This window comes from Myotis daubentonii, chromosome 10 (genome assembly GCF_963259705.1).
Source record: "Myotis daubentonii chromosome 10, mMyoDau2.1, whole genome shotgun sequence".
Classification (NCBI taxonomy): domain Eukaryota; kingdom Metazoa; phylum Chordata; class Mammalia; order Chiroptera; family Vespertilionidae; genus Myotis; species Myotis daubentonii.
This window is the reverse complement of record NC_081849.1, coordinates 50,229,700-50,255,462: the sequence shown is the minus strand read 5'-3', so window position 1 is coordinate 50,255,462 and position 25,763 is coordinate 50,229,700. Positions and strand designations below refer to the sequence as shown.

The following is a 25,763-nucleotide window of genomic DNA, read 5'->3' as shown; positions in this document are numbered from 1 at the left end:
CACATTTCAGTGGGCCTCAGGGGAATTCCACCGTGATCGTTAACTGTGTGCTGTACCCTGAACTTTGGGTCTGTTTTCAAGAAGTAGCCAGCAATGGAGCTAGGATAGCAGATGGAATGGTGAGTTAGGAAAGACCTGTATGTTCATTTAGAGCAGGGGTCCTCAAACTATGGCCCTCGGGCCACATGCAAATGCAAATATTGTATTTGTTCCTGTTTTGTTTTTTTACTTCAAAATAAGATATGTGCAGTGTGCATAGGAATTTGTTCATAGTTTTTTTTTTAAACTATAGTCCGGCCCTCCAACGGTCTGAGGGACAGTGAACTGGCCCCCTGTTTAAAAAGTTTGAGGACCCCTGATTTAGAGCTTTTGTGAATGTTTTTGAAGACCCATGAGTTACTTTCTCCTCTCTTCCCCTGATTTCTCCCGTCTCAAGTTATAAGCCAGGTTAGTCATCATTTAGACATTTTTAGGAGTAAGCATGATAGAATATAAACACATGTGGATAAATAATACAAGTAATATAAACCATTGATTGAGTACTTTAACTGTTGGGGGTGTTGATGCTCAGCACTCTATGTGATTGTCTCCTATCACCCCTCTAACCACTCAGGACTTCTGGCTTTGTTAGATGAGGACTGTGAGGCTGAGAGGTCAGGGAAGTAGCTCAAGGTCACACAGCTAGTTAGGTTAGGGGTTGGGCCTGGCTCCCAATCGAGGGTGGTCTGGCACTAAAGCCATGCTCTTAATCACAGCACTGGATGGACATGACACACTGGTGGTGGTAGGAGCAATTGGTAGGCATGTACTTACTATATTATGTCAGTGGTTAACACAAGTCATCATCATTGTGAAGCTGTATGTAATGTGGATCAGTGCAAAGACCAACAGTCAAAGAAGGAAGATTTGGGATCTGATTTCAAATACATAGAAAATGTAAGTATTGGGAAAATTTATTTGTGCGATTCTGCAGAGTTCATTTTTCTATTCCCAATATTTGCTGAAGTTAAATAAAAATTTTCAAGCCATTGATGTAACAAAAAAAAAAAGAAAAAAAAAAGAAAATGTAAGTACAGATTGGTGCTAATCTGGTTTTGGGGAAATATTTAATCCTTTTTGAGTCTTGGTTTTCCTTTCTGTAAAATGAGGGTAATGATATGCTCTATCTGAGTTTCAGGGTTGCTGTGAGGATCCAATGAGATGATAGTCATGGTTTGAAAACCATGGAATGTTCTGTACGCATTAGGCATCATGCCTTACAAGTGTTGAGTCACTGTGTGGATTTTCTCCTGTGTCCGAGGCTCTGGGAGTTACAGAGGGAGCGCTTTGCTCCTTTCTCTCTCAGAGGCGCATGGTCCTGGTGGGGAGCCCTGAGTGTGCACTTTGGGATCAGCAAGGAGAAGAACGCTGTGGGAATTTAGGGCAGGAGAAACCCACTCTGAAAGAGCACTGCACAGGGAAGGCTTTATGACATAGTGAATTAATTACATTTTAAAGGATGTGGTATTCAGAGCAAGGATAGTTCACTTTGTGGAAACTTTCCTTTGCTTTTAAAAGGAAAACCAACCAAGTGCCTAGGGTCACCATATGCCTTTTAACCAATGTTACTTATGGACTGTCTTGCGATGTGGAACTCGGACGGAATTTCTCTGCTCTTAAAAGACGAGGGTGGAGGCATTTTTATGCCGTTCCCTCCCCTCCCATTGGTGTTCATTCTCTCCACCTTCCTCAGAACATGGGCCTGCAAAGGGGGAATCTTCTCCGGCAGCCTTCGGTCAGCATTATCATCAGTCTTAGGTTGGTTAGCAGCCTATCTCCCCCTTCTTAACTGAACAGTAAAGAACACTACCTAATTCAGGGTTTTAAAAGATCACAAATTCTTATGAATAAAAATAGTACTGGTGGTTACAAGTGCTCAGCTGAAATTAAAGGAGTTATCGGTCTTGCTTTGGGAAAGAAGGTGACCAACCACTGATTTCCAAAGAGTACCTCTCCCATCCCAGTGATTAGTTAATAAAATTATTCCCTACAGTGGTGGGCAAAGGAACTCAGGCAGTTACACACTTAGAGACAGAGAACCCATTGTCCAAAGATCTCAGAAGAGTCTTTGCAAACACACAGAAGGGATTTAGAACAATTTGCATAAATCTCCCTGTGGATAGCGCCATGGCTCGAGTATTGGGGCGGTTCCAGGAACCCCTCTTGGCTCTATCATGGGGTGACGCTGTGCTTGGTGAGAATTCAGTCTCATGGCGGTTTTGCCAGCAGGACTGGGTGATGGGACGCTGAATAAGCCCACTGTTTGGTTCCACATAAGGACTCTTTTGTGTTGGCCTGGGGCAGCCATGTGCAAGTTTGTCTTGCTTTTTCCCCAGTGATGTTTTTGGACTTTGTGGGCTGGAGAATTAAGCACAACACCTATTCTGAGCTAATCTGACACATTTTGCTCTTGAAAGGTAACCATAGCCCCTTGTATTTCCAGAATGTGGAGAATAATGGCCATACCTTTGGAGACCTTTGTCTTCTTAAATTAAAAGTCGGGGAGAAGAGGAGAATTGGCTTGGCATGCCCAGGTAGCTGGGGCCTTCCCACCTGCTCAGGCTGCCACTGTGGGAAGTACCCCCCTTCTGCTTGTTAATATGATTTGCCTTGTTCACTAACTTCTTTAAGAACCATCTTCTCTTGCAGAGTTAATTAACAAACAGGTTGTACTTTAATATTTACTATTCCCCTATGAAAGGGTTGGGATCACTCTGGAGTATAGTTTTAAAATGCCAGATGACTAAAAATCTGTTTCAACTTTTCTTTCTTTTTTCTTCTTCTTTTTGAAAAAAAACAAACAAAACAAAAAGGTATGCATTTAACACTACATATTTGGAGCTTTAACGGTTGCTTGGCCAGAATGTTAGCATTTATGAAGCCACATAGGGAGTCTAATTTAAAATTCAGGAAGTAGGTTTTGTACTGGGGAATTTACTGTTTAAGTACAAAAATGAAATCCTCTAATTTTTGACCTGGAGTTTATTTCTTTCAGTCGGTAGCTTGATTTCTCAGCTTTGTTCTAATAATACAAACGTCTTTATGTTTATTTGTAGGTGGCTTTAACCAAGAGAGCGGATCCCGCTGAGCTTAGAACAATATTTTTGAAGGTCAGTATAAAGGAATCTATTTTGTTTCTTGGTCGATCTGTGTTCTATAACTTTTAAAGATTATTTTTAAGCAGATCTTTATTTTATTGTTGTGGTTCTTAAAAATCCCCCAAAGTATCATTACTTAAGACTCATAAAAGGGGTCCTTAACAATTATACCTATTTTTTTAAAAAATGTATCAGAAACTTGCTGTTATTTGTTTGTGATATGTTTACATTTTCATTTCCCTTATCTCACATGGTGTCAGGTATTGAAAAGGAGTTCCTGGGGGATTTAGTCTCCCAACCCATTTACCTTTCCAGGATTGACTTGTGTGGTTTAATGGTAATGCTTTTCCTCCTAAGCAGTTTAAAGCTCTTTGTAAACATTTCAGTAATCCTTCTTTCACCCAGAAGCCCGTCATCATCATTGTCGTCATCATCATCATTTTATTACAACTGTGCTGCCTGGTGCGGAGGCCGCAGTATGAGTAATACTAGATGTGAAATCACAACAGACACCTTGCAAGTTTATGTCCTTAGTTTCTTCCAGTTTCGCCTACTTTGCCATATTGCACAGTGAATGACTAATCCTCTAATAAAAGTCTACCTCAGATTCCAAACACTGAACCACTTTTAATGTTATTCAACTGGAATCAAAGTACTCAAAAAAAGAAAAGGCCACTTTTATAAAGATAATTTTAAAAGTATTTATGTAGCCTTCTTCTACACATACCAAAGGTAACTGTGCTGTATATAAAGAAGACCCAGGCTTTGAATGAGAAACTTGATAATCTACTGTGTACTGAGAATATATGTCTTTAAAAGTTAATAATTTTATATGCATCACTTTCTTCATCAATATGCATTACCATTAAACAAATTGAAAAATCAAGGAATTTAAACACTGACAGGATTATTCGATATTGAGTGTTTGTTATTTTTGATGTTTAGGCTGGATAATGGTATTCAGATTATGGGAACCATAAAGAATCTTTTTCTCTTATATAGAAACACACTAAAGTATTTACAGAGATTATGAGACTATGATATCTGAGATTTGCTTTTAAATAATCCAGTTTTGGTGGGGTAGGGAAGAATGAGCAGGCAGTGTGATGATAATTTTTGAAATTGGGAAATGCAGTATTGGGTTTATTATACTATTCTCTCTACTTTGTGTGTGTTTGAACACTTTCATAATAAGTTACAAAAATTGTAAAGAATCAATGAAAAAAACTTTATGAAAGTGCCCAGCACCTGATTTGCTTTAGATATTGATTCAGTAAATGTTTACAATTAAATAATTCAAACACAGAGAGACAAAGTCTCCAAAGGAAAATGATAAAAAATATGAGCAGTTTTGGGGGAGAGGGGGAAAAAAGGATAGATTTATAGGGAGGCTTGGATTGTATATAAGAACGCAGAAATCTTTTATATAAATTTGTTGTTGGCCCAAAAGGACAATACAATATTGAGATTCTAAGGTGGAAAATGATGCTGGATACTGACAGTCCAGGAAGCAGAAACGTTTCGTCTCTTACCTTGACCAGTGTCTGTTGCTATGCATTTTGGGCCCACTATGATTGGGATCAGGTGTATATGAGGGAACCTCAGATATTTGTAATATGTGTATTTAAGGTCTTTATTGAGAAACTCTAATGATGTCATTCTGGAAGACCACTTGCAGAAGAGCGTGTGAGTGGGTTGCCAAAGAGCCTAGAGAAAAGAGTAAAGTTCATTACCTTGAGCTGACAAATTCCTAAGACCTTGAACTCAAGACTTGTCTGTTTTGTATTTCTGTTTTCTAAACCAGCCGTAGTTGCAGGCATCCTTCTGACAGGAAAAGGGAACAGCTTTCAGAATGTCTCAGCAGATGGTGCATCTAGATATACTCAGTAGTCTTTTTTTTTTTTTTAATATATCTTACTGATTTTTTACAGAGAGGATGGGAGAGGGATAGAGAGTTAGAAACATCGATGAGAGAGAAACATTGATCAGCTGCTTCCTGCACACCCCCTACTGGGGCTGTACCCGCAACCAAGGAAGGTACAGGAATCGAACCTGGGACCCTTCATTCCGCAGGCTGACGCTCTATCCACTGAGCCAAACCGGTCAGGGCCTCACTAGTCTTTTGGTGTAATCAGTGGAAAGGCTCCAGGTAAAAGCGGTCTCCACCTTTTGAGGCCGTGTGGCAGGTTAAGGTCCTACTTTGGGACAATATGTCCTTTCCAGATGTGGTTTCTCAATAGCAGGAAAGTCTATACTAGAAACAAATCAGATTGGTCAAATAGACCCTGGGGAGGGTAGGAATTCCATGTGGGGTTTTGGAGTACCAGCTGTGGGGTTTCTGGGTAAGTGGGCCTGTGGGCTGGGGTGGAATCTATGGGACCAAATAGGGAAGTGTTGTCTGTCCTCCCTGCAGGGTGGCTAGGACTACCTGGCTATTGAGCGAGAGTTCAGTATGACTTCGAGTCCGGGGGGATGATGTGGGGAGAACCGTCCCTGAAGAAAACAGTGGTCAGCAGTTTCTGGAAGGGATTGTGGATCTGGCAAAGGTTCGGGTGACCTCATCAGGCCTGGATAGTGTGGTACTGATGCAAATCCTTGGCTCAGCACGCTGAGGATCTCTTGTTTACCATCTACCGCAGACGCAGACAGTGTTGTGGTGGAGGAAGAATAGGAGCGAGGCGCCCTGGGGACTGTGCCAGGCACGTCTCTGCTGTGGCTGGGTTTTATAGTTAATTATGGATCAGCCATAAGCATTCTGTAAACCTGGCTACTTTGCGGATTTTCTGACTTTTTCCTGACTTTTTTTTCTAATAAATATCTCAGCCTTCTCTCTGTTAACCAGGGTAGAGGATTCCTCTGTAGCTTGGGGCATGTGAAGAGAAGCATCATTGTACCCTTGGACCAGAGGTGCTGGTACCAGAGGTACTGGTAGCAGGTAGCTGTGGAGATGAGAGAGCCAATGGAACCGAGACAGATAAGGAAAGAGGGGTCCTGGGGGACTAAAATGGGCTCAATACTGGCTTATTTTATGTTTTTGAGTTAAAATAATTTCTACTTTAGTTTTTTTTTCTTTTTTTTTTTTTTAAAGGTGTTTACTGTAAAGTAGTGTGAGGTATGGGGTATATAAAAGTGTATAAATTATGGCTCATGCACTTAACTATTTCACAGTGCAATAAAAAGATAAAGTGTAATAAAAAGATAAAGCCATTATATGGATGATGAGTATTATATAGCATTAATTAGCAGGAAGATGATAAGGGGATAATTATGTCTCCCTAGAGAGAGTCATTGACGTTATAGGGAGGTAGTGGTGTTTGAGCTGCATTTGAAGATGAGTAAGTGTTTATTTATCAAACGGAGAAGGTAGAAGAAGGTTCTGGGGCAAAGGAAGAACATTCCAGGCAAAGGGAGAGCTTGTGCGATATAAGAGTACCAGGAGTGTGGGGTGGCCCGGAGCATAGGGTTTTGGGCAGTGATACTGGAATGGTAAGTAGGGCAGGACTTGGTGTAGGGCATTTCTCCATAAGGCCTTTGAGCTTCATTATGCAGGCTGTTCTTGAGGTAAGTGCTGGCTAGTGTTTTGTCTGGGTGTGGAAATTAAAGTCTAGGTGTGGTCAGTTTTGCTTCTGACATGATTTTTTTTGTCTGCCTAACACTTTTGATGCTGATTCATGTTAATTTAAACAGATATGTATTTGATACCATTGTAATTAACCTAGTTATTAATAACAGGAAAGGAGCAAAGGGGAGGCCAAATAGCATAGGCATGTCAGCCACGCAAATAAAAATCATTCTCCCATGCGAATCTCAGAAAATGATTATTTTTAAAATATATTTTATTGATTTTTTTACAGAGAGGAAGGGAGAGTTAGAAACATTGATGAGAGAGAAACATCGATCGGCTGCCTCCTGCACACCTCCTACTGGGGATGTGCCCGCAACCAAGGGACATGTCCTTGACCAGAATCAAACCCTGGGACCTTTCAGTCCGCAGGCTGATGCTCCTATCCACTGAGCCAAACCGGGTAGGGCAGAAAATTGTTTTTCTCAAGATATCATAAGGACCCCAGTAGGAGATATCTTCATCTCTAGCTCTATCCATCCATCCATCTGTCCATCCATCCTTATTTATTATGAGGAATTGGCTTAAGCCATCCATTATAGAGGCTGAGCAGTCCCATGATATCTGCAAGCTGGAGACTCAGGAAAACTGGTGAGGTAATTTGTTCAGGTCTGAAGGCCTGAGAACCAAGGAAGCTGACGGTGTAAATCTCAGTCTGAGGGCCAGGAAAGGTATGTCCCAGCTCAAACAGGGCGGCAGGAAAAAAGGGAACAAATTCTTCCCTCCTCCAGCGTTTGTTCTATCAGGCCTTCGGTGGATCGGATGATGCCCGTCCAACCCTGGGGAAGGCAGTCCACTACTGAGTCCACAGATTCCGGTGCACGTCATCCAGAAACACTGTCACAGCCACACCCAGATTGTTTAATCTGGGCACCTGTTGGCCAGTCAGGTTGACATAAAATTAACCATCGCATTTAGTATCATATTGGGTTGTGCAAGGAATCCTAAAAGCCTCCCTGTTTCATAAGTATACGTTTAATTATATTAAAACTTCTCAAAATTGTTAAGGAGAGAGGCTCAGGTCACTTGTAAAAGCTATTCACTGTGCTCCCCTTTCTCTTTGGCCGCCAGTATGGTTTCTGTCACCCATCTGTCCCTGTTCTTTGTGTAGCTTGCTGTCCTCCCTCCTCCACATCCCTCAAATCACAGCTGTGTCTCCAGGACCAAGAGGCCCTTTCCTGCTCCATAGGAAAATACATGATGTCTAAGTCGTTTCTCAGCATTTCCCATAGCACCAGGGGCTCCACAGAGCAGGAATGAGCAGGTCCCAACCACATGAGCTGGAGTGTAACATACTGAAGGGCAGACCTGGGGAACGCTGTGAAAAACCATCACACGCCACCTAATCCTTACTGACCATTTCTGCTCTAGAATGAAGAGGACTCTACTAGAGCAGCATTTCCTACCCCCTTCCGTACAACCCCACAGGAAGCCATGCAGTTAACAGTCTCTTCCAACTCAGCCTGTCTGTCATCCTTCCTTTGTTTGTTTTTTACTTTGAGAGTACATTTTAAAGTGGGGGAAATGAAACACGGAAGGGCTTAGCATAGAAGAAGCAACAGGAGAGAACTAGGCAGGGCTGCTTTAGCTCACTGGGAAGTCAGAGAAAACGGGGAAGTCAGACGGGTTCCGGGTGAGCCCGGACAAGCTGCTTCTGCCCATTGCTCCCCTGGTTGCAAGTCTCCTGGGTCCCTCAGAGGTTAGGAGATGCCTGCCTGGGGCTGGGGGGTAGGGGTGAGGGAGGGAAGGGAAGAAGAGGGGGAAGGGAGAGGTACGAGTGTGCTCCCTGGAGGGAGAGGGTGCCTTGTCACCCTTTCTTGCATCGTTGATGTCCTTGAAGCAGAAATGGGCAAAAGAATTAGATTATATTCATCTCTGACTTCATAATTAATCCTACTTTTAATAAAAGCCCTATATCCTTGCTAAAGAACAAGACATGGGTTGTAATCCATAGTTTCTCAACCTCGGCACTGTGGATATTGTGGGCTGGACACTGTTGTAGGGGGTCATCTTGTGTACTGCTTCAGCAGAACCCCTGTCCTCTACCCGTGAGGTGCCAGTAGCACCCCTCTCCCCGAGTTATGACAATCAAAATGGTCCTCAGGCACTGCCAGATGTCCCCTGTGGGGGAAATAGACAAGCAGAGGAAGTTCAGAGCTGGAGAATTCCACCCCCAGAAAGGCAGGTAACATGCAGACAGGGCTCCTCCTCGCTGGTTGTACTCAGCTACTGGGGGCCATTGACATTTGCAAGCTGTCAGTCAGGCTAAGCTGCCCCCCGTGGAGAAGCACTGGTATAAGCATGAGCCTTGGCGTCCTTATGTTTGTTTTTTCTTTGAAATGATGGAAAATAACTCTTTGTGAAGAGAATATTATCATATCTGATATATTACCCTTTGAATATTTCAGCTTTTCCACATATTAATCTCACGATTGTGTACTTTTGAGAATAAAATATCTCCTCTCTCTCTCTTTTTTTTTTTTAAAAACAGTATGCAAGCATTGAGAAAAATGGTGAATTTTTCATGTCTCCCAATGACTTTGTCACTCGCTATTTGAACATTTTTGGAGAAAGCCAGCCTAATTCAAAGACTGTGGAACTTTTAAGCGGTGTGGTGGATCAAACCAAAGATGGGTATGTTTATTGCTTATTGTCCCATTTAATATTTTTGTTTGAAACAGCTTTCTGTTGCTTTAAAGATTAGGAAGTCTGCATACACTTCCCATCTCTTAAGAGCATTTTCTCTACCTATTACAAGTAATACATTATTTTAGAAATAATAACTTCAATATTTCCTCCAGCATTTGTATCACAGATGGGGATTTTGCATATGTATTTTTTTTATACAGGTTAAAGAACTATTTATAGTTTCATGGCACTGTTGTAGTTGATAAGTGGTATGAAGATATTCCAGAGTGTTTGTATTTATGTTGGTATTTTTCAAAGGAACTGTAAAATTGTGAGCAAATATGAAACATAGCTCTAAGAATATAACTTTTCTCTAATATTTCCCTCTGCTCCAATAACTTTTAAATCTAACATGTGATTAAATGCTACTAGTAACAGACTGCATGATATGATTCCAAATCCCCATGAAAAGCGTACTAACCAAGCTGGAAGAGAAAGACCGAACCATCTAAAATTCAGTAGGACACTTGGCAAAATGCCTTGGGATTGTTTTTCCCGCCAGCCTTCTTGGTTTACATTTTAAACAGGAGTCTTGCCTAAGCTGTCTGGGATTGCCGTCGGCTTTTATCACCAAGTGCAGAAGTTTGGACTCTGCACCCTTGCTGATACGAACACCAGTGTCCCCTCATAGCCTCATAGAACCCCCAGGAACCAGCCTCTCTGTATAGACTGCGGTGGGCTCCCAGCCTTCCACTCTCGCTGCTTGCCAGCACCTACCCCTTCGACAGAGTAGTTACCTGCCATTCTGGGGTGGGTTTTTCTAGCTCTGAGCCGTCATCTGTCACGTGTCTGATTTTCCCGCATGTGTTGGTTTGAGATACAGCCAAAGTGAAATCTCTTGATGTACCGTGAATGCTCTCTGTTCTTACTAGCACTTCCCTCTTCTTAGTTACCTATCGATTGTCCCATCACTCGTGGAAATAACCTGTTCAGAGTGGCAAGGAGTGGGGAGGACACAGACAGTTACACCTCCTTTTGTATCCTGGAGGGTGGCTGCGTTATGCCTTCTCTCTCTAATCTAATAGTAGTTATTGGGGTTACTTCTGTGTTCTATCTCCACCCCAAGGTGGGGTCATTGCTAGGTGGTACAAGGAGAGGCTGAAATATATTTCATACTAGTCCACTAAAGCGAAAGGTAGATGGGACATAGAATTAGTCTAGCAAACATTTTTTTTTTTTGAGAAAATTTGGTTGCCTCCATACCTTCTGTGTTAATGATTCAGATGAAGGATGACCAACTTATGCAACATAAATTATCTGACTCAGTGATTAAGATCTTTTTCTTTTTCTTACTTGATAGTTTAAAAAATTTTAAACTACACAAAAATTGGAAGAATGCAGTGAACACCCAATATATGCCGTTCATCTGAATTGACTGACTGTTAACAGTTTTCCACCTTTGTCCTCTCCTTTTACATTCACACTTTCTGCACACAAACGTGCACACGCATAATTTCCTTTTTTGGCTGGACTATTAAATTGTAAATTGCAGCCATCATGAGATTTGAGCATTTATCTTCTAAGACTAAGAACATTCTCCTACACAACCACCACACTATGATCATACCTGGGAGAATTAATAATCGTGCCAAATAACATTTGATATGCAATCCATTTTCAAATATGCCAGATCGCTCTGTCCACCTCCCCTCTCAAATGCCTCATCTCCTTTTTCTAAAACCCAGAATCCAGTTAAAGTTTTTATATTACATTTAGTTTCTCTCTCTCTCTCTCTCTCTCTCTCTCTCTCTCTCTCTCTTAATCCCCACTGGAGGATTTTCCCATTGATTTTTTTTTTTTTTTGACAGAGTGGAAGGGAGGGATGGGGGAGGGGGGAGAGAGAGAAGCATCTATGTGAGAGAGAGACATTGATTGGTTGCCTCCTTACCAGGGCCCAGAATATACATGCTCTTGACAGGGAATCGAACCCTTAACCCTTCGGTGTGTGGGCCAGTGCTCTACTATTGAGCCACACTGGCCATGGCTGTATTAATCTAGAACAGATCCTTGCCTCTTAATGTTTTTTTTTCCATGACATTAACTTTTAAAATCCTGGCCCAGTGATTTTGTTGAAGGTCCCACATTCTAGACTTGTCTGATTCTTTCTTCACGCCTGCCTGTTAAACTTTGGGGTGCAGATTAGGACAGTCTCTGTACTACCTGTTGTATCTTAGGAGGCACGCTGTCCCAGAATTGATCATTCTAAGTTTGATCAGTTGCTAACCGTGGTATCCACTCAGTGATGGCGAACCTTTTGAGCTCGGCGTGTCAGCATTTTGAAAAACCCTAACTTAACTCTGGTGCCGTGTCACATATAGAAATTTTTTGATATTTGCACCCATAGTAAAACAAAGACTTATATTTTTGATATTTATTTTATATATTTAAATGCCATTTAACAAAGAAAACTCAACCAAAAAAATGATTTTGTGTGTCATAGGTTCGCCATCACTGCACTAGCTATTTCCATCGTATGGGGCCGTTTTTGTTTTGTAATTAATATGTAGAATACTTTGAGAATGTGTGGATGTCTTCTTTCATAGCAACTTTTCACCCCATAGTTTCAGCATCCGTGATAATCCTTTTCTGAATCAGTTATCACACTGGGGTTTGAAAAATGGTGATTTAAAAAAAATCCTGTCTTTATTGTTTGCCATTCTTTGGTAAAGAAAAGCTTTCTTACCTCCATTACCTTTTCTTTCTCTCTTCACTTTTTATATCAGTACAAATTCATGGATTTGTTTATTTTAGATGCAATGTATTATAATCTATTACTTTTATTCCCTTAGATGCTAAAATTGTCCCAGTGTGGTCGGTGGGTGTCCCTTCAGGCTGGCTCCTGTCCTCTTAGCCTTTGAGTGCTCCTTGCTTTTGGCAAATAAGATGCTCTAGGCCCACCGTGGATTTTTCCTCCCTGGGGCCTGGAAATTGCTATTTTCTCTAAGAAGCCCTGATTCTTTTTAAATCGGAGTGGTGCATAGAAGCAAAAATGGAGCACTGGCTTATTGTCACTAGGGTGTTACTGCATCTCTTTCTTTTCAGTGGGAAGAGCTGGGAAATACACTTTAAAAAAGTCAAAAGTTCATAGTGACATTTCCTGTTTAAACTTAGCATAATAGGATTTTTCTGTCTTTTATTTTCTGTTTCTCTCAGTGAGCATTTTGTTTGTAATTAATGTATTTATGGGCATTAATTTGTGTAATTGTAATACCTTCTGATGTACTTTGCCTTGTTTTCCATCCTCACCCCCATTCACTTTTTCTATTTCTTTTTACATGTATACCCTCAGAAAACATAGCCTTAAATTTATTAGATGTAACAATGTGACATACATTTTACCTATAGAATATAACATAACATAACATAACATAACATAACATAATAAAAATAACATTTTTTCAAAAGCTTATAACACAGCTGAAATGTTGGCTTTGTTTTCCTGGTTTCTCAGATAAGGTAGATGAGGTGCTCTGTAATCAGGCAGTTTTCTGCCAAAAGGTGTCCAGGCTTGTCTGGCTGCAAAGACTTTGACCTTTCCCATGTTCCCAGCAGCCTCTTCTCTCGTAATCTCACAACCCTCTTTAACCTGACATTTTCTTTCAGGTTTCGTGTTATCTTAAATCCCAGTGTTTCCCTGTGACAGAGAAAATCTCCGATGGCCTCAATTTGTTGCCCTCTGGCTAACTTTTTCCCCCAGTTGCAAAAACAGTAGTAAGAGTGAACACCTCAGTTTCCAACCACCCATAATCTTATCTTGACACAGATATTTGGAACGTTTTACTATCTTCCAGGATTTGTTAATGTGCATCGATATTTTTCATAATTTGAATCTGCATTAATTGTAATTCTCTTTTGTAATCTTTTAGACTGTATCAATTAATTTTTATATTTCTGTATGCTGTTCATATGAACAGCACTAAATAGCTTCAGCATTTTCTATCAAATTAATATACACTGCTTTATGAAATTCTGCCCTTACAGAGTTATTTCAATTTCTAGTTTTCTGAAATAGATAATATTGGAGTGACTATTTCCCCCCCCTTTTCATTTAACTATTTCCTTAGAAAGAAATTTGAAGAGAAAGATTCCTGGGTCTAAGGATAGAACTATTTTATAGCTCACCATATATATTATGGTAATTCTTTCCATAGTGACTAAGCAAATTGAAGAACTTATCCAAGTTATTTAAGCTTACTGAGCTAGTCGGGCCACTGTTCGAGCCTAGGCCTGCCCAAGGCCCATTCAGATGTTCATGTACCGTTTTCCCTGACCCTGACCCACAGTGCCTCAGTGTTTACTTCACAGGTAGGTATAGTCACACATCTGTTCTCAATGGAAAACTGCAGTGCCTTTCTTTCCCCTTCCTTTCCCTTTCTTTGGAAGCACAGCTTTTGTCAAGTTCACAAGTCTCAAATCATCGTCCCTAATCAACCACTGTTCCTTGAGTCATTGTGACCACAAGAGATTGGAGTGATGTGGCCACAAGCCAGGGACACCTGGGGCTACCCGAAGCTCGAAGAGGCAAGAAAGGATTCTCCCCTGAAGCATCTCCCTTTGTGGGGAGGGTGGCCCTGCTGGCACCTTGATTTCGGACTTCCGCTCCCCAGAACTATGACAGGATGAATCTCTGGTTTGTTAAGCCACCCCATTTGTGGCACTGTGTTGTAGCAACCCTAGGAAATGAATACTCTCACATAGCTATTTTCTCTGAGTGATTAGAAAGCCTGTGGTTGCAAAGAATTTATTGGGGACAGAGACCAATCAGCCCGATTCCCCCCAAACAGCTTTTTTCTCTAGCGGTGTGGTAGCTTTTGGCTAGATCTAGGCATTTCTAGGCAGAGACCCCAGCACACTGTGGCACAGCGTCTCCATGAGAGCACAGACCCCTCCTGAAGGCCTCACCCACGTGTAGGGTTGGGCTGAACTCTAGCATGGACGCTAAACACCTGTGCACTGCATGGGCTTCCCGGAAAGGGGTCCTGTGTATCTGGGGCCTCACTCCTGGTTCTAATTTCATGTTTCGTAAGGTTGGGACTTGGTCAGCCTTCCGTGCTGTGAGTTTCTACCAGAGTGCTGGCCAGTCTGCCTTCAGCAGCTGTTGGAGAACCTCCTCTCTGTGCCTGCTCGGTGCTGTGTGAGGAGGATGACTGGTCAGTGGAAACACCATGGTGTCCCCTTGGACCTCCTTATTGACTGCAGCAGACAGCTGTTAATCCAAGAACCGCAACGAAACATGAATTGACGTTGTGATAAGTGTTGTGAAGGAGAGACGTGGTGGGAGAGACAGTTAAGGGCTTCATGCTGGCTAGGAGGTCAGAAACGACTTCCCCGGGATGAGTGACATTTGAACTGTAGGAGTTTGGGTGGGTGATGGGCAGTGGCGGGGGGGGGGGGGTGGGGGGGAATGATCAGAAGACAGAGCATTGCAGATGGGGACCGGCAGTTTCCAAGGCCATGGTCACATTCAGAAATGCACAGGCTGGCGTGGCCCCAGCGTGGAAGCCGCAGGGCACAGTGGTGGGAGAGCGAGGCCAGGCAGGACTGTGCGGGAACTGGTACATCATATTAAGGATTTGGGGTCTTTGAGCGGTGGAGAACCATCAGCATAATTTGAGTCGGGATTGGCACGATTTGCCTCTGCTACAGCACGCTCTGTTAATGTTCTTTGATTTCACTGGTCTTCACCCCTCCCTTCTAATTGCCTGTTGTGTGTAGATTTTCCCAAATTCCACTGTTTTAATAGATTGAATGATGGCTGTACTCATTTTGTGAAGCACCTTGAGGGGAATGAGAGGAAACTTTGAGGGCCGAGTCTTGGAAACCTTTTGTTTGGTGGGGGTCCCCGGCCAGGAGGGCTTGTCACAGCATCTTGAGGGAGGAGGAAGAAGAGGAGGAGGAGGAGGAGGAGGAGGAGGAGGAGGAGGAGGAGGAGGAGGAGGAGGAGGAGAGGGTCTCTAAAGCCTTCTCAGGCCCCCTCACCTTAGCTGAAGAGTGTGGATTCTCCACTTGCTGTTGGATTTGTTTGTGTGGTTTTTGATGTATTTTAAATTTAGTTATCCGTGTGATTTTGTTTAAAATAGGACTGAAGCTTTCTTTGTTTATCATCTGAGTGTAATTTTTATACACACAGCTATCTCCTAAGAACAAGGTAAGAGTAAAGGTTGTGAGTATGTCCCTTTGTTCAAGCAAACTTGTTTCTATTTGTGGTTTGTTTTTGGTATTAACTGGTGCTTATTAGAGAGGTCTTGGTGCTCAAAGGCCGTTTCCACTAGTACCTGGTCTCCTCACCCGGAAAGATGAAATGGGGCCTGAATAATCCGGAGGGTTGGGTGCCTGGCCTCCTGGGCTCAGGATGCTCACTGCCTGTCACAGGTTCAATTCCTGCATGTGTGGAGTGGGCCCTGGGTGGCTCCGGTATCTAAATGTCTAGCTAGGATCACATACAAATTGACCACAAAAACGTTTTCTATCTCAAGTGTTATGCATGGAGTAAAAGGCCTATTCCTATCTTTGCACTCCACGATGAAACAAAAGTTGGCTCTTCTCTGCAAAAGGGGATGTCAGGAATCCATCCTCCCTCCCTCCCTCCCTCCCTCCCATCCTTCCTTTCTCCTCACCCGAGGATATTTTTCCATTGATTTTTTTAGAGAGAATGGAAGAGACAGGGAAAGACAGAGAGAAATATTGATGTGAGTGAAACACATCAATTGGTTGCCTCCTTAACACACGTAGCCAGGTACCCGGCTGGCGGGGACGGAGGGAAAGGCGGGGAGCCTGCAGCCAAGGTACATGCCCTTGACTGGAATTGAACCTGTGACTCTTCACTCCACAGGTCCACAGTCTGACACTATTCACTGAGCCAAACAGGCTAGGACAGGAATTCTGGTTTCTTAATGACAAGCTGACATGTCCATCTTACTGCCTTGTCAGCACCCGGTTTGTTGAATCAAAATGGTAGTAATGGAGTCAGCATGCACAAGTAACCCCTTCTATTCCAAGCATAGAGACTCAGACCTGGGACAGATCCCATTAGGAGGCAGGAGGAATAAAGGCGTCAAAGAAGAAAGGATGAAAAAGAAATCTAGGTTTTCAAAATGTGTGGCTGTATCAATCAAGTGTGTTGTCTGCCTATTCCATGTTTGCTATTTATCCTCCTGCGAAAAAACAAACAAACAAACACGGCCTTTTAAATACTTCACAAGGTGGAGGATCATATAATGTTGTTGATGATAAAATCATTTTTATATACCTGTTTGCCCTTTGGGAGGCTGTGGCGATGAAATCCAGGCCCTGGCCGCATGCTGGGAGCTAATGAGGTTTACAGTGGCAGCGCTTAAAGCGTATTAGGGGAATGTATTGAAACATCAGCAGTGCACAGTCTGAAGTACTCATCCTCTGTCCAATAGAGTCCAGAATCAACACGAGGAGTTCTTTCACGCTGCTGACGAGGCACGTTTTCTGCACTTCTAGGGTGGACACAGATTTCAGATAAACACACGACATGCATAACCTATAGAATTAAGCAAAGGCATCTCTTTATTTCTTTAAAAAAAGAACTTGATCATAATCACCAGCAGTCACCTGCAAAGCTTAAATTTTCTTCTTAGTCATCAGACTCCCAAATTAATCTCCCAAAACAAAAAGCCTCATTAGCAGCTCTCATTGAATCAGTGTTATTTTTCTTCTTTCTCTCAAGGTGTCTGATTAACCCCCTTTCTTTTTGCATTACTCACTTTGTGTTAATATTTGATGTCTGAAATCATAGGGGGGTGCGTGCAATGTGGTGGCTAGACGCTGTCTGCGAGGAGTAAATTAAAAAAGAATTCTTAAAAAGGTTTGTATTATGTCGCTGGTATATTAGACAACCTTTAGGAATGTCAGGTGCCTGGGTTTATTTTTCTTTTTAATTCCAGAAAGGGTTGATTAATGACGAGGTGCTGATTTCACTTCTCATTCATATGTAGGACAGCCCTCCTCCTCCCGCCCCTGCTTCTGCATACAATCCAGGCCCTTTTGAGAGGGTTTTGCTGTCAAGGGAAGGTGAGAAATGGGGTCCTAGTTGGAGGGGGAGGAAGGTGAAGGAAGGGTCTTTTAAAGGTGGCCAGATAAACATCATGTATACTGATGGGGTTGACTCTGTAGAAGAGAAAAGGAAGTACTTCCGGTGTATTGCCTGCGAGGGGGCGGCCTCCTGTGAGAACACAGAGAGGTCCTACAAAACAGCTGTTCTCAAAGCGTGGGCAGTGGCACCCGGGAGTTTCAGAGACCTTTTCAGGGAATCCTGAGATCAGAACAGTTTATGATAATAAGTGTGATCTGCCGTTGTCACTGTGCTGTACTTGACAGGACGGTCCTAAAAGCACTGGTGGGTGAAACTGCTGGTGCCCGAACATCAATCGTGCAGTGCCAGCAAGCCAGTCCGAGCATCACTGTATTCCTCTCCAGCTCACGTTCACAGTGACAGCGGTCATCAGTGAGGATGCTGATTCTGCCTCAGAATGTTTCTGAAGAAGCAGAAGAAGCAATAAAAGTCATTGATTTTTATTCAGCCTCACCCTCGAGTACACATCATTTTAGAGTTCTCACTGTCGTGTGACGGTTGTCTGAGGAAGTGAGCTTGAACAGTTATTTTGAGTTGCTAGTTGAGTTAGTCATTTTCCATATCATGGAACATCCTTTTTATTTGAAAGAATTAACATTTGGGTGTGACAGCTTCCCAATACTTAAAGACTTTTTTGATATGATTAGTGATGATATTAATGATGTGACTTTTTAATATAGTGTAATGAAACCTGCCAACATTTGGAAGATCTACATAACTTAGGGAAAAAGATATTTTCCAGTTGACCAAGACATGGTCTTATGCATGGGGTAAAAAGTCTATTTAGAGTGTAGGCTGGATGCATGGATTTTAATAAAACAGAATGGGAAAAGTTCATGGGTACAGTTTCAGATTCCACATTGCAACTGGTCCTTAAGAAACTACCACTTTTGGGGACGTGCTGTTGCATCATAGAAGAATATCCACAATGGTCTAAAACGGCCATGAACATACACTGTCTAACTGTGGTCTGTGTAAGGCTGAGAGCCTCTGTATCCGTCATCCAACACAGCATATTGCAGCAGATTGAACGCAGCCGCAGCTAAGTCAGTTAAGTCAGACAGTTGAGAGATTTGCAAAGACATAAAACTACTTTTTTTTCTCACTACATGTTTTAGAAAATAGTTTTCTTTAAAAAAATATTTTTATTGATTTGAGAGAGAGAGAGAGAGAGAGAGAGGAAGGGAGAGAGAAAGAGAAATAGCAATTTGTTGTTTCACTTATTCATGCATTCATTGGTTGATTCTTATGTGTGCCCTGACCAGGGATTAAACCCTCAATTTTGGCATATGGGGACAATGTCCAACCACCTGAGTTACCTGACCGGGGTGAAAAGAGTTATTTTCAAACAAATATGTTATTTGTATTGCCATATAAAAGGTTTATTCACTTTTTAATGAATTACTAAATATTTTTTAAATTTATCAACTCTAATTTCTTATATATGATTGGTATGGCCCACATAAATAAAAGCTCTTAGGGATCCTCAGTAATTTATAAGCATGTAAAGGGGTCCTGAAATCCCAAAGTTTGAGAAATGTGCCTTGGCCAGTTTCTCAGTGGTTAGAACGTTGGCCTATTGACCCAAGGGTTGCGGGTTCGATTCCTGCCCCCAGTCAGGTTGCATGCGGGGGAGGCAATCAGTCTGTGTCTCACATTGATATTTCTCGCTCTCTCCCCACCCCTCCCTTCCACTCTGAAAAGCAATGGAAAAAATATCCAAGTGGAGGATTAACAAAAACACAACAAAAAACCCCCACAAAAGTTTAAGAAATGCTGAGCTAGAAAAGTGGAAGAGCGGCCCTAGCCAGTTGGCTCAGTGGATAGAGCGTCATCCTGTGGACTAAAGGGTCCCGGGTTTGATTTCAGTCAAGGGCACATGCCTGGGTTGTGGGCTCCATCCCCAGAAGGGGGCGTGCAGGAGGCAGCTGATCAATGATTCTCTCTCATCATTGATGTTTATATCTCACTTTCCCTCTCGGAAATCAATAAAAATATATTAAAAAGAAAAGTGAAAGCATGGGTGGAGTATAGGGTAAAGATGTATAGATGTAGTGGTGGGATGTGGAGGAAGTTTTCTAATGATTTCCTTGGTTTTTCTATGGGAAATAGATGAGAGGGAGGATGCGGGTTGAGGTATTGGCAGTTTGAGGAGAGAGAAGAATATACCAAGTAGTCATCTAGAAGTGGGAGAGTGCATAGACAAGGGAGCGGACTTGGTTGCTGGGCAGGACCCACTTGAGGGCTCACCAGAGGGTTTGTGGTCATGACATTTTAGGGCAGCTGTGAGCTCTCCAGCGAGTTCATCTGCTTAGCTCCTGTGTAGAGTTGGAAGTGCTTGATGTAACCAGGTTGAGGGCTTCGCCAATGAATAATAATCCCATGTGGGAGAAGTGCCAGGGGGGTTAGGCGCTTGTAATGATTGACTATAGACTTAATCCTGATAAGGGGCAAAGAGGAGACCTCGGAGTAGGAGGCAGTGAGAAGGTGGGAAGCTTATTGAATTGTAGGTTCCAGAGCGGTTGAAGATTGTTGAAGTTGGGGTATAAGAGGGAGTGAGCAGGAAGACTAGAAGATCGTGGCCAAAAAGTGAGATGCAAGAATTTGAAAATAAGGAGGTATTGCAGTTACCGGTAATGGCAAAAGTCTAGAGTCTAACCATGGGAGCAGGTGACTGAAAAGGGGTGGAGGAAAGATGATTGGAAGAGAGGAATTCAAGTAATTGGAAGGCTGAGGTGTTTGAAGGATTCATAGATTGAAGGATAGGTGCACTGAAAATATTAAGAATTAAGATAGGAGTAGGGTAGGAGAGTGTGTCAGCTAGCCAGGAATTAAAACATGGTGGGGATACAAACCAGGAGTTCTTAGGTGACAGAAACAAAGAGGGGTGCTGAGTGATAGAGTCAGATGATGTGAGTATTGAAACTGGGGTGAAGACGGGTTGGGGGATGCTCTGAAAGAGGCAATGAGAAGGAAGGAGGAGCCTACTCTTCTCAACCCTGGTGCAACCAGGACTGCAGAGCTAGGTCCTTCTCTGTTTAAGAGGGGGCTGCATAGGAAGCATGGTCCTCAAGGAAGAGCCAGGTACTGGTTAGAGCAAGAATGTGGAGGGTTATGCAGAGGATTCCTCTGAAAGGGATTTCCTTCAGCAAACGGTTTGAGCATGGGATTTTGCTTATTGTGAACTGTGAAATCTCGAGGGCGCAGTGGAAGGGATTCTGGGGGATGGCGACAGAATAGGGGACATGCAGAGCCCCGTGGGGATTAGGTGTGGGTGATAAAGGGGAGCCAGGGGGTCTTGGGTTGCCAGTGAAGTCAAACATGCACAGGACAAAGGACACAAAGGGCTTAGTCCTGGTGGGCTTCAGATTGTGTGCGCTGGGAGATAAGGGTCTGCAGAGAGGCAAGGAAGCCTGGGAAGGGGTAATTTTGTTCCTTGAAGAACTTTTAAGTAAAAATATTCTGTGGGATTGGAGTTCTGCTGATGTTTTCTTCCTAGATGGTTAGACTAAAGGATGAAGGAAGCAAATAGTTACTGACCACATAGAAGATTCCAGATCTGGTGCTAATGATTGCCACCCATTTTCTTATTTAATCCTCATAAATCCTTAAGATAGGTACTTTCACCCGTCACTGCCAGAGGGTGATGCAGAGTTTAAATAATTTGCTCAAAGTTGTATAGCTAGTGAACTAGAATTTGGACCTAGTTTTTTTAAATATTTGTGCCCAACCTGCTCTACCATGAGCTTTTTGTGGTGAGAGAAATATATTAAATATAGAGCTTTGGCTCAGCCAATGTGGCTTTGCGGTTGAGCATCGAACTATGAACCAGGAGGTCACAGTTTGATTCCTGGTCAGGCAGCCGATCATTGATTCTCATCATTGATGTTTCTATCTCTCTCTCCCTCTCCCTTCCTCTCTGAAATCAATAAAAATACATATTTAAAGCATAGATCTTTGCATGAGAAATTTGCATCTGTCTTTGCTTAAAAGTTCTGATGCACTTTGCAAGTTTCTTAGCCTCCAAGACTAATTATTTGGCCAATGTAAAAGTACTACCCCAACTCATCCACACCCACAGACTTAGGAAACACTGTCACCACATTCCTCACAATTTTTTTAAACTAAGGAATCGTTTTTGGAATACTTTCCCTTCTAGTATTCTTACACTCAACCTTGAGGTACCATTGCATACATATTTTCAGTAACAATAAGCCCTTCTTCTGTATTATTCCAGGCATGTGAAGGTGCTCCGAAAATGTTTGAATGAGCAGGTACTGTTCCTTCCCACCTTCTTTGTTTGGTTGTCTGCTCTTACTTTATCTTCACCTGAGGTATTTAAAACTCAAATCTAGCCTGGGTGATGTGGCTCCGTGGTTGAACACCGAACTTTGAAGCAGGAGGTCATGGTTCGATTCCTGGTTAAGACACATCCTCGGATTGTGAGTTCGACCCCCAGTGTGGGGCTTGCTGGAGGCAGCCGATCAATGATTCTCTCTCTTCATTGATGTTTCTATCTCTCTCTCTGAAATCAATAAAAATTTATTTAAGCCTTAACCAGTTTGGCTCAGTGGATAGAGCGTCAGCCTGCGGACTGAAGGGTCCTAGGTTCGATTCTGGTCAAGAGCATGTACCTTGGTTGCAGGCACATCCCCAGTAGGGGGTGTGCAGGAGGCAGCTGATTAATGTTTCTCTCTCATCGATGTTTCTAACTCTCTATCCCTCTCTCTTCCTCTCTGTAAAAAATCAATAAAATATATTTAAAAATATATATGTATTTAAAAAACAACAACTCAAATCTAAAATTGTAAAGGAAGGGAAATCACGTGTAAGTTCTGTTTCCTGGCTACTTGCAAATCTGTTCCTCTAACAATTTGAGTGTCATAGGCACGGGATGTGGCTGTTGCTTAAATTAAAAGTCTTGTGCTAAGCTGTGAGGTGTTCCTGAAGTGAAACGTGAGGAGATTTAGTGCCTATTACTTTCCCATTGATTGTGGCATAATTGTCAGAGAGTCACTTCCTACTAAATAGAGTGAGAGTCTCAGATTAGATTTAATGAAGGTTTTTAACTTTCTCAGATATTGTAGAATAACTTAGTATCTGAAATAAAGGATATATGGTAAGGTAACATGGTTTTGTGGTAAAATTGAGAGAACCTCAATATTTGAGAAACCTAGGTTAATTTCATATTAATTCATTTTGTAGTAGGCAGTTAGACATGAGCAGAGCAAGGACGATGGGCCAGGTACAGAAGGTCACCAGAGCAGAAAGCCTTAGGGGCCTGGTATCAGGCCAAACTAGGAAAACACGGTTACCCCAGGGTGACCTTTACTCCTCTAGCGTATAGCCCATCATGTGGTTTAGAACCCCTGACCTTTCATTTCCCTGGTCATGCGGTTGGGACCCTCCCCTGGCCTTTCCTCCCCTGGCATGTTGCTAGTATGTGTGGGAACAAACAAGGGGGCCAGAGAATAGCCCTTAAGCATTAAGCTCCCAGGACAATGAGGTTCTGACCCATAGCTATGCCATAGCAGACATCTGGACCAGCTGCATTGACTAATGACCCCCTGCCCTGGCTCCCACCAATCAGTAGAGACCATGACCCTGGAAGACACACCTGGAAAGCTGATGAATGAATATTCTATTGAGGTCTCGTGAAGACCAGGACTCAGCACTGCTCTCTATAGAGCTCTCCAGCACCTTTCCCAACCCCATTCCCCCAGGCCCACTTTCCTTGCCTCTTTCTTTCTCCTAAGCTCCAGGGGCCCTTCTTTTGCCCTGTAGTGTTTCCTGAGCCCATTTCTCCTACTACTCACTTCTTCTACCTGTGTGACTTGCTAAATAAGCTTTCTCTTACAGTTTGAGTCTTGGCTCTGAATTCTTTCCTAGTCAGAACTCAAGTACCAAGGTTGCTGAGCCAAGGTTTGGTCTGACCCCACTGGCTAACACTTGGTGCTGTTCTTGCCACCTACCATTTAACAGGTATATATTGGCACATAGTTCTTATGTAGCAAATAGACAACATAAACCAGTAGATATGTATGATATGGAGGCAGCTACCTACTAAAGCAAAGGAGGGTTTTTAGAAATCATAATCAGGCAACTGTGCTTCTTACTTTTGGGTTGTCATTGCTTTTGGGTCTTTTCAATGGATAGTGGGGGAAAAAGTCTTCAGTTCATACTGATATATCGATTTCAAAGTTAAACAATTGACAAAATTAAATTCAAAGTATCTTTTATTATTACTTACATCTTTATTCTTTCATTGAAAGTCTTGGTTACCAGCAGCATTTACATATTTACATATATGCAAGATGTAGGATATATTTAAAATAACACCAGTATTGCTGCTAACAGTTAATTAGTGAATGAAATTTAAGATATCTTTTCAGCTCTATTTGTGCTTAGAATGTATTCCACTAAATACATACAGTGAAAAGACTGTGTTCTAAGGTTATCTAGATACATAAAAGCCTAAGCGACTGTTGGACCATTTGACTGGTAGTTAATGACTCACACTGACCAGACACTCAACGCACAGGCATGGAAGCATGGAACAGACTGATGAATCTCAGAGAGAAGAGGAGAGGAGAGAGGGCGGGCAGAGAGGCCTAGTGCATGGGGTCCCTCAGCCTGGCCTTTGGGGTTGGGCCGAAACTGGTCTGGTGCATAGATTCATGCATCGGTGAGGTCCCTCGGCTTGGCCTGTGGGGTCCGGGCCGAAACTGGCAATCCAACATTCCTCGAGGGGTCCTGATTATGAGAGGGTGCAGGCCAGGCTGAGGGGCCCCATTGGTGCACAAATCTGTGCACCAGGCCTCTAGTTTAAAATAATTCATTTTTCTGTGGTTTTGACACCAACTTGCTATATGGTTAGGTTCATTTGTTTCAGTTTGTTTTAAGTTTTTAAGGTTTTTTTTTTAGACTTAATTTAATTTTTGAATATGTAAAACATATGCTTCCCAAGTGAAAACTATAACAGAAGCAAGGTATCCTCAGAAAAGTCTGACTTAACATGCCTGTCCCTCTCATCCTGTCTTCTCTCTCCCCTTAGAGTTCACTCTCATTAACTTTAGTTTTTGGATTCTCCTTTCATAGGATGTTTCTTCCCCACATATAAGTAAATTGGTATGTATGTATGTATGTTCATGTTTATATTTCTCTCCCTATTTATACCTGTAAGCTTTCTAAATTATATTATACTAGAGGCCCAGTGCACCGGTGGGGTCCCTCGGCCTGGCCTGTGGGGATTGGGCTAAAACTGGCTCTCCAACATCCCTGAGGGGTCCCGGATTGCGAGAGGGCAGTTCTCGGGTGATGCACCCTGGAATTGGGCTCTCTCCTCTCTGGTTCTGGGTGTATCACCGGAGTACTGTAGCTGCCAAGTCACCACAACTTGGCAGGTCCTGCATTGAGCATCTGCCCCCTGGTGGTCAATGTGCATCATAGCTACCAGTTGGACGGTTGATAGGTCGGATGGTTGCTGAGGCTTTTATATATATAGATTCTATTCTATTTTATTCTATTCTAATTATATATTCCTATGAGAGAGTATATGTATATGCATATGTGCATATGTATTAGGGAGCTCAATATAGTGAGAGAGGGTGGGGACAGAGAGAGAGAGGTATAGGAATTGGCTTATGAGATTATGGAGGAAAGTCAGTGGTACAGTTCAGTTTCAATCCAAGAGCCTGAGGACCAGGGGAGCCGATAGTGTAAGTTTCATTCTGAGGGCCTTTGCACTTCCTCTTCCCTTAAGATAGTCACCGCCTTAAGGTCTGTTCTGATGACACCTTAGGGAGGCTGTCCCTAAACACACAGTTTTAAATTGAACCCCAATACTCCTTTCCCCCTTTTACTGTAGTGTTTCTCGTAGTGATTCTCTTGTAACAAAAGACCTTAATGTTTGATTGTTTTTTCCCACTGGACCTTCTCACACACGCTGGACTGGAAGCTTCAGGAAGGTAGGGATTGTGCCTCTTCTGCTCACTGCTGAATCTGCAGGTCCTCAACCAGTGTGGCTGGCACATAGCTGCACCCCATCAGTGCTTTTTGAATGAATTTGAATGGATGCATATATAACGTGCCATGAGTGCGTGAGGTATTGTTATCAAGATGGTGAGGGGATGGGATTCTCAGGCTATCTTTCTGTTCCACATTGAAATTCAGCCTGTTCAAGTCCCTGGTAGTCATTCCCCCCCCCCCAGGAACA

General features: G+C 42.6%; 1 protein-coding gene across 2 annotated transcripts in view; it reads left to right on the top strand.

The window, feature by feature from the left end:
* SLC25A13 (solute carrier family 25 member 13) overlaps window positions 1–25,763 on the top strand; it is a 164,750-nt gene that overhangs the window by 24,894 nt on the left and 114,093 nt on the right. Inside the window, exons 2-3 of one of the 2 annotated variants that reach the window (XM_059712379.1) lie at window positions 3,096–3,149; window positions 9,251–9,393. In XM_059712379.1, coding sequence (XP_059568362.1) covers window positions 3,096–3,149; window positions 9,251–9,393 — 197 coding nt within the window. Of the gene's footprint in view, window positions 1–3,095; window positions 3,150–9,250; window positions 9,394–25,763 lie in introns of those variants that run through there. The other variant, XM_059712380.1, reaches the window with a different exon arrangement.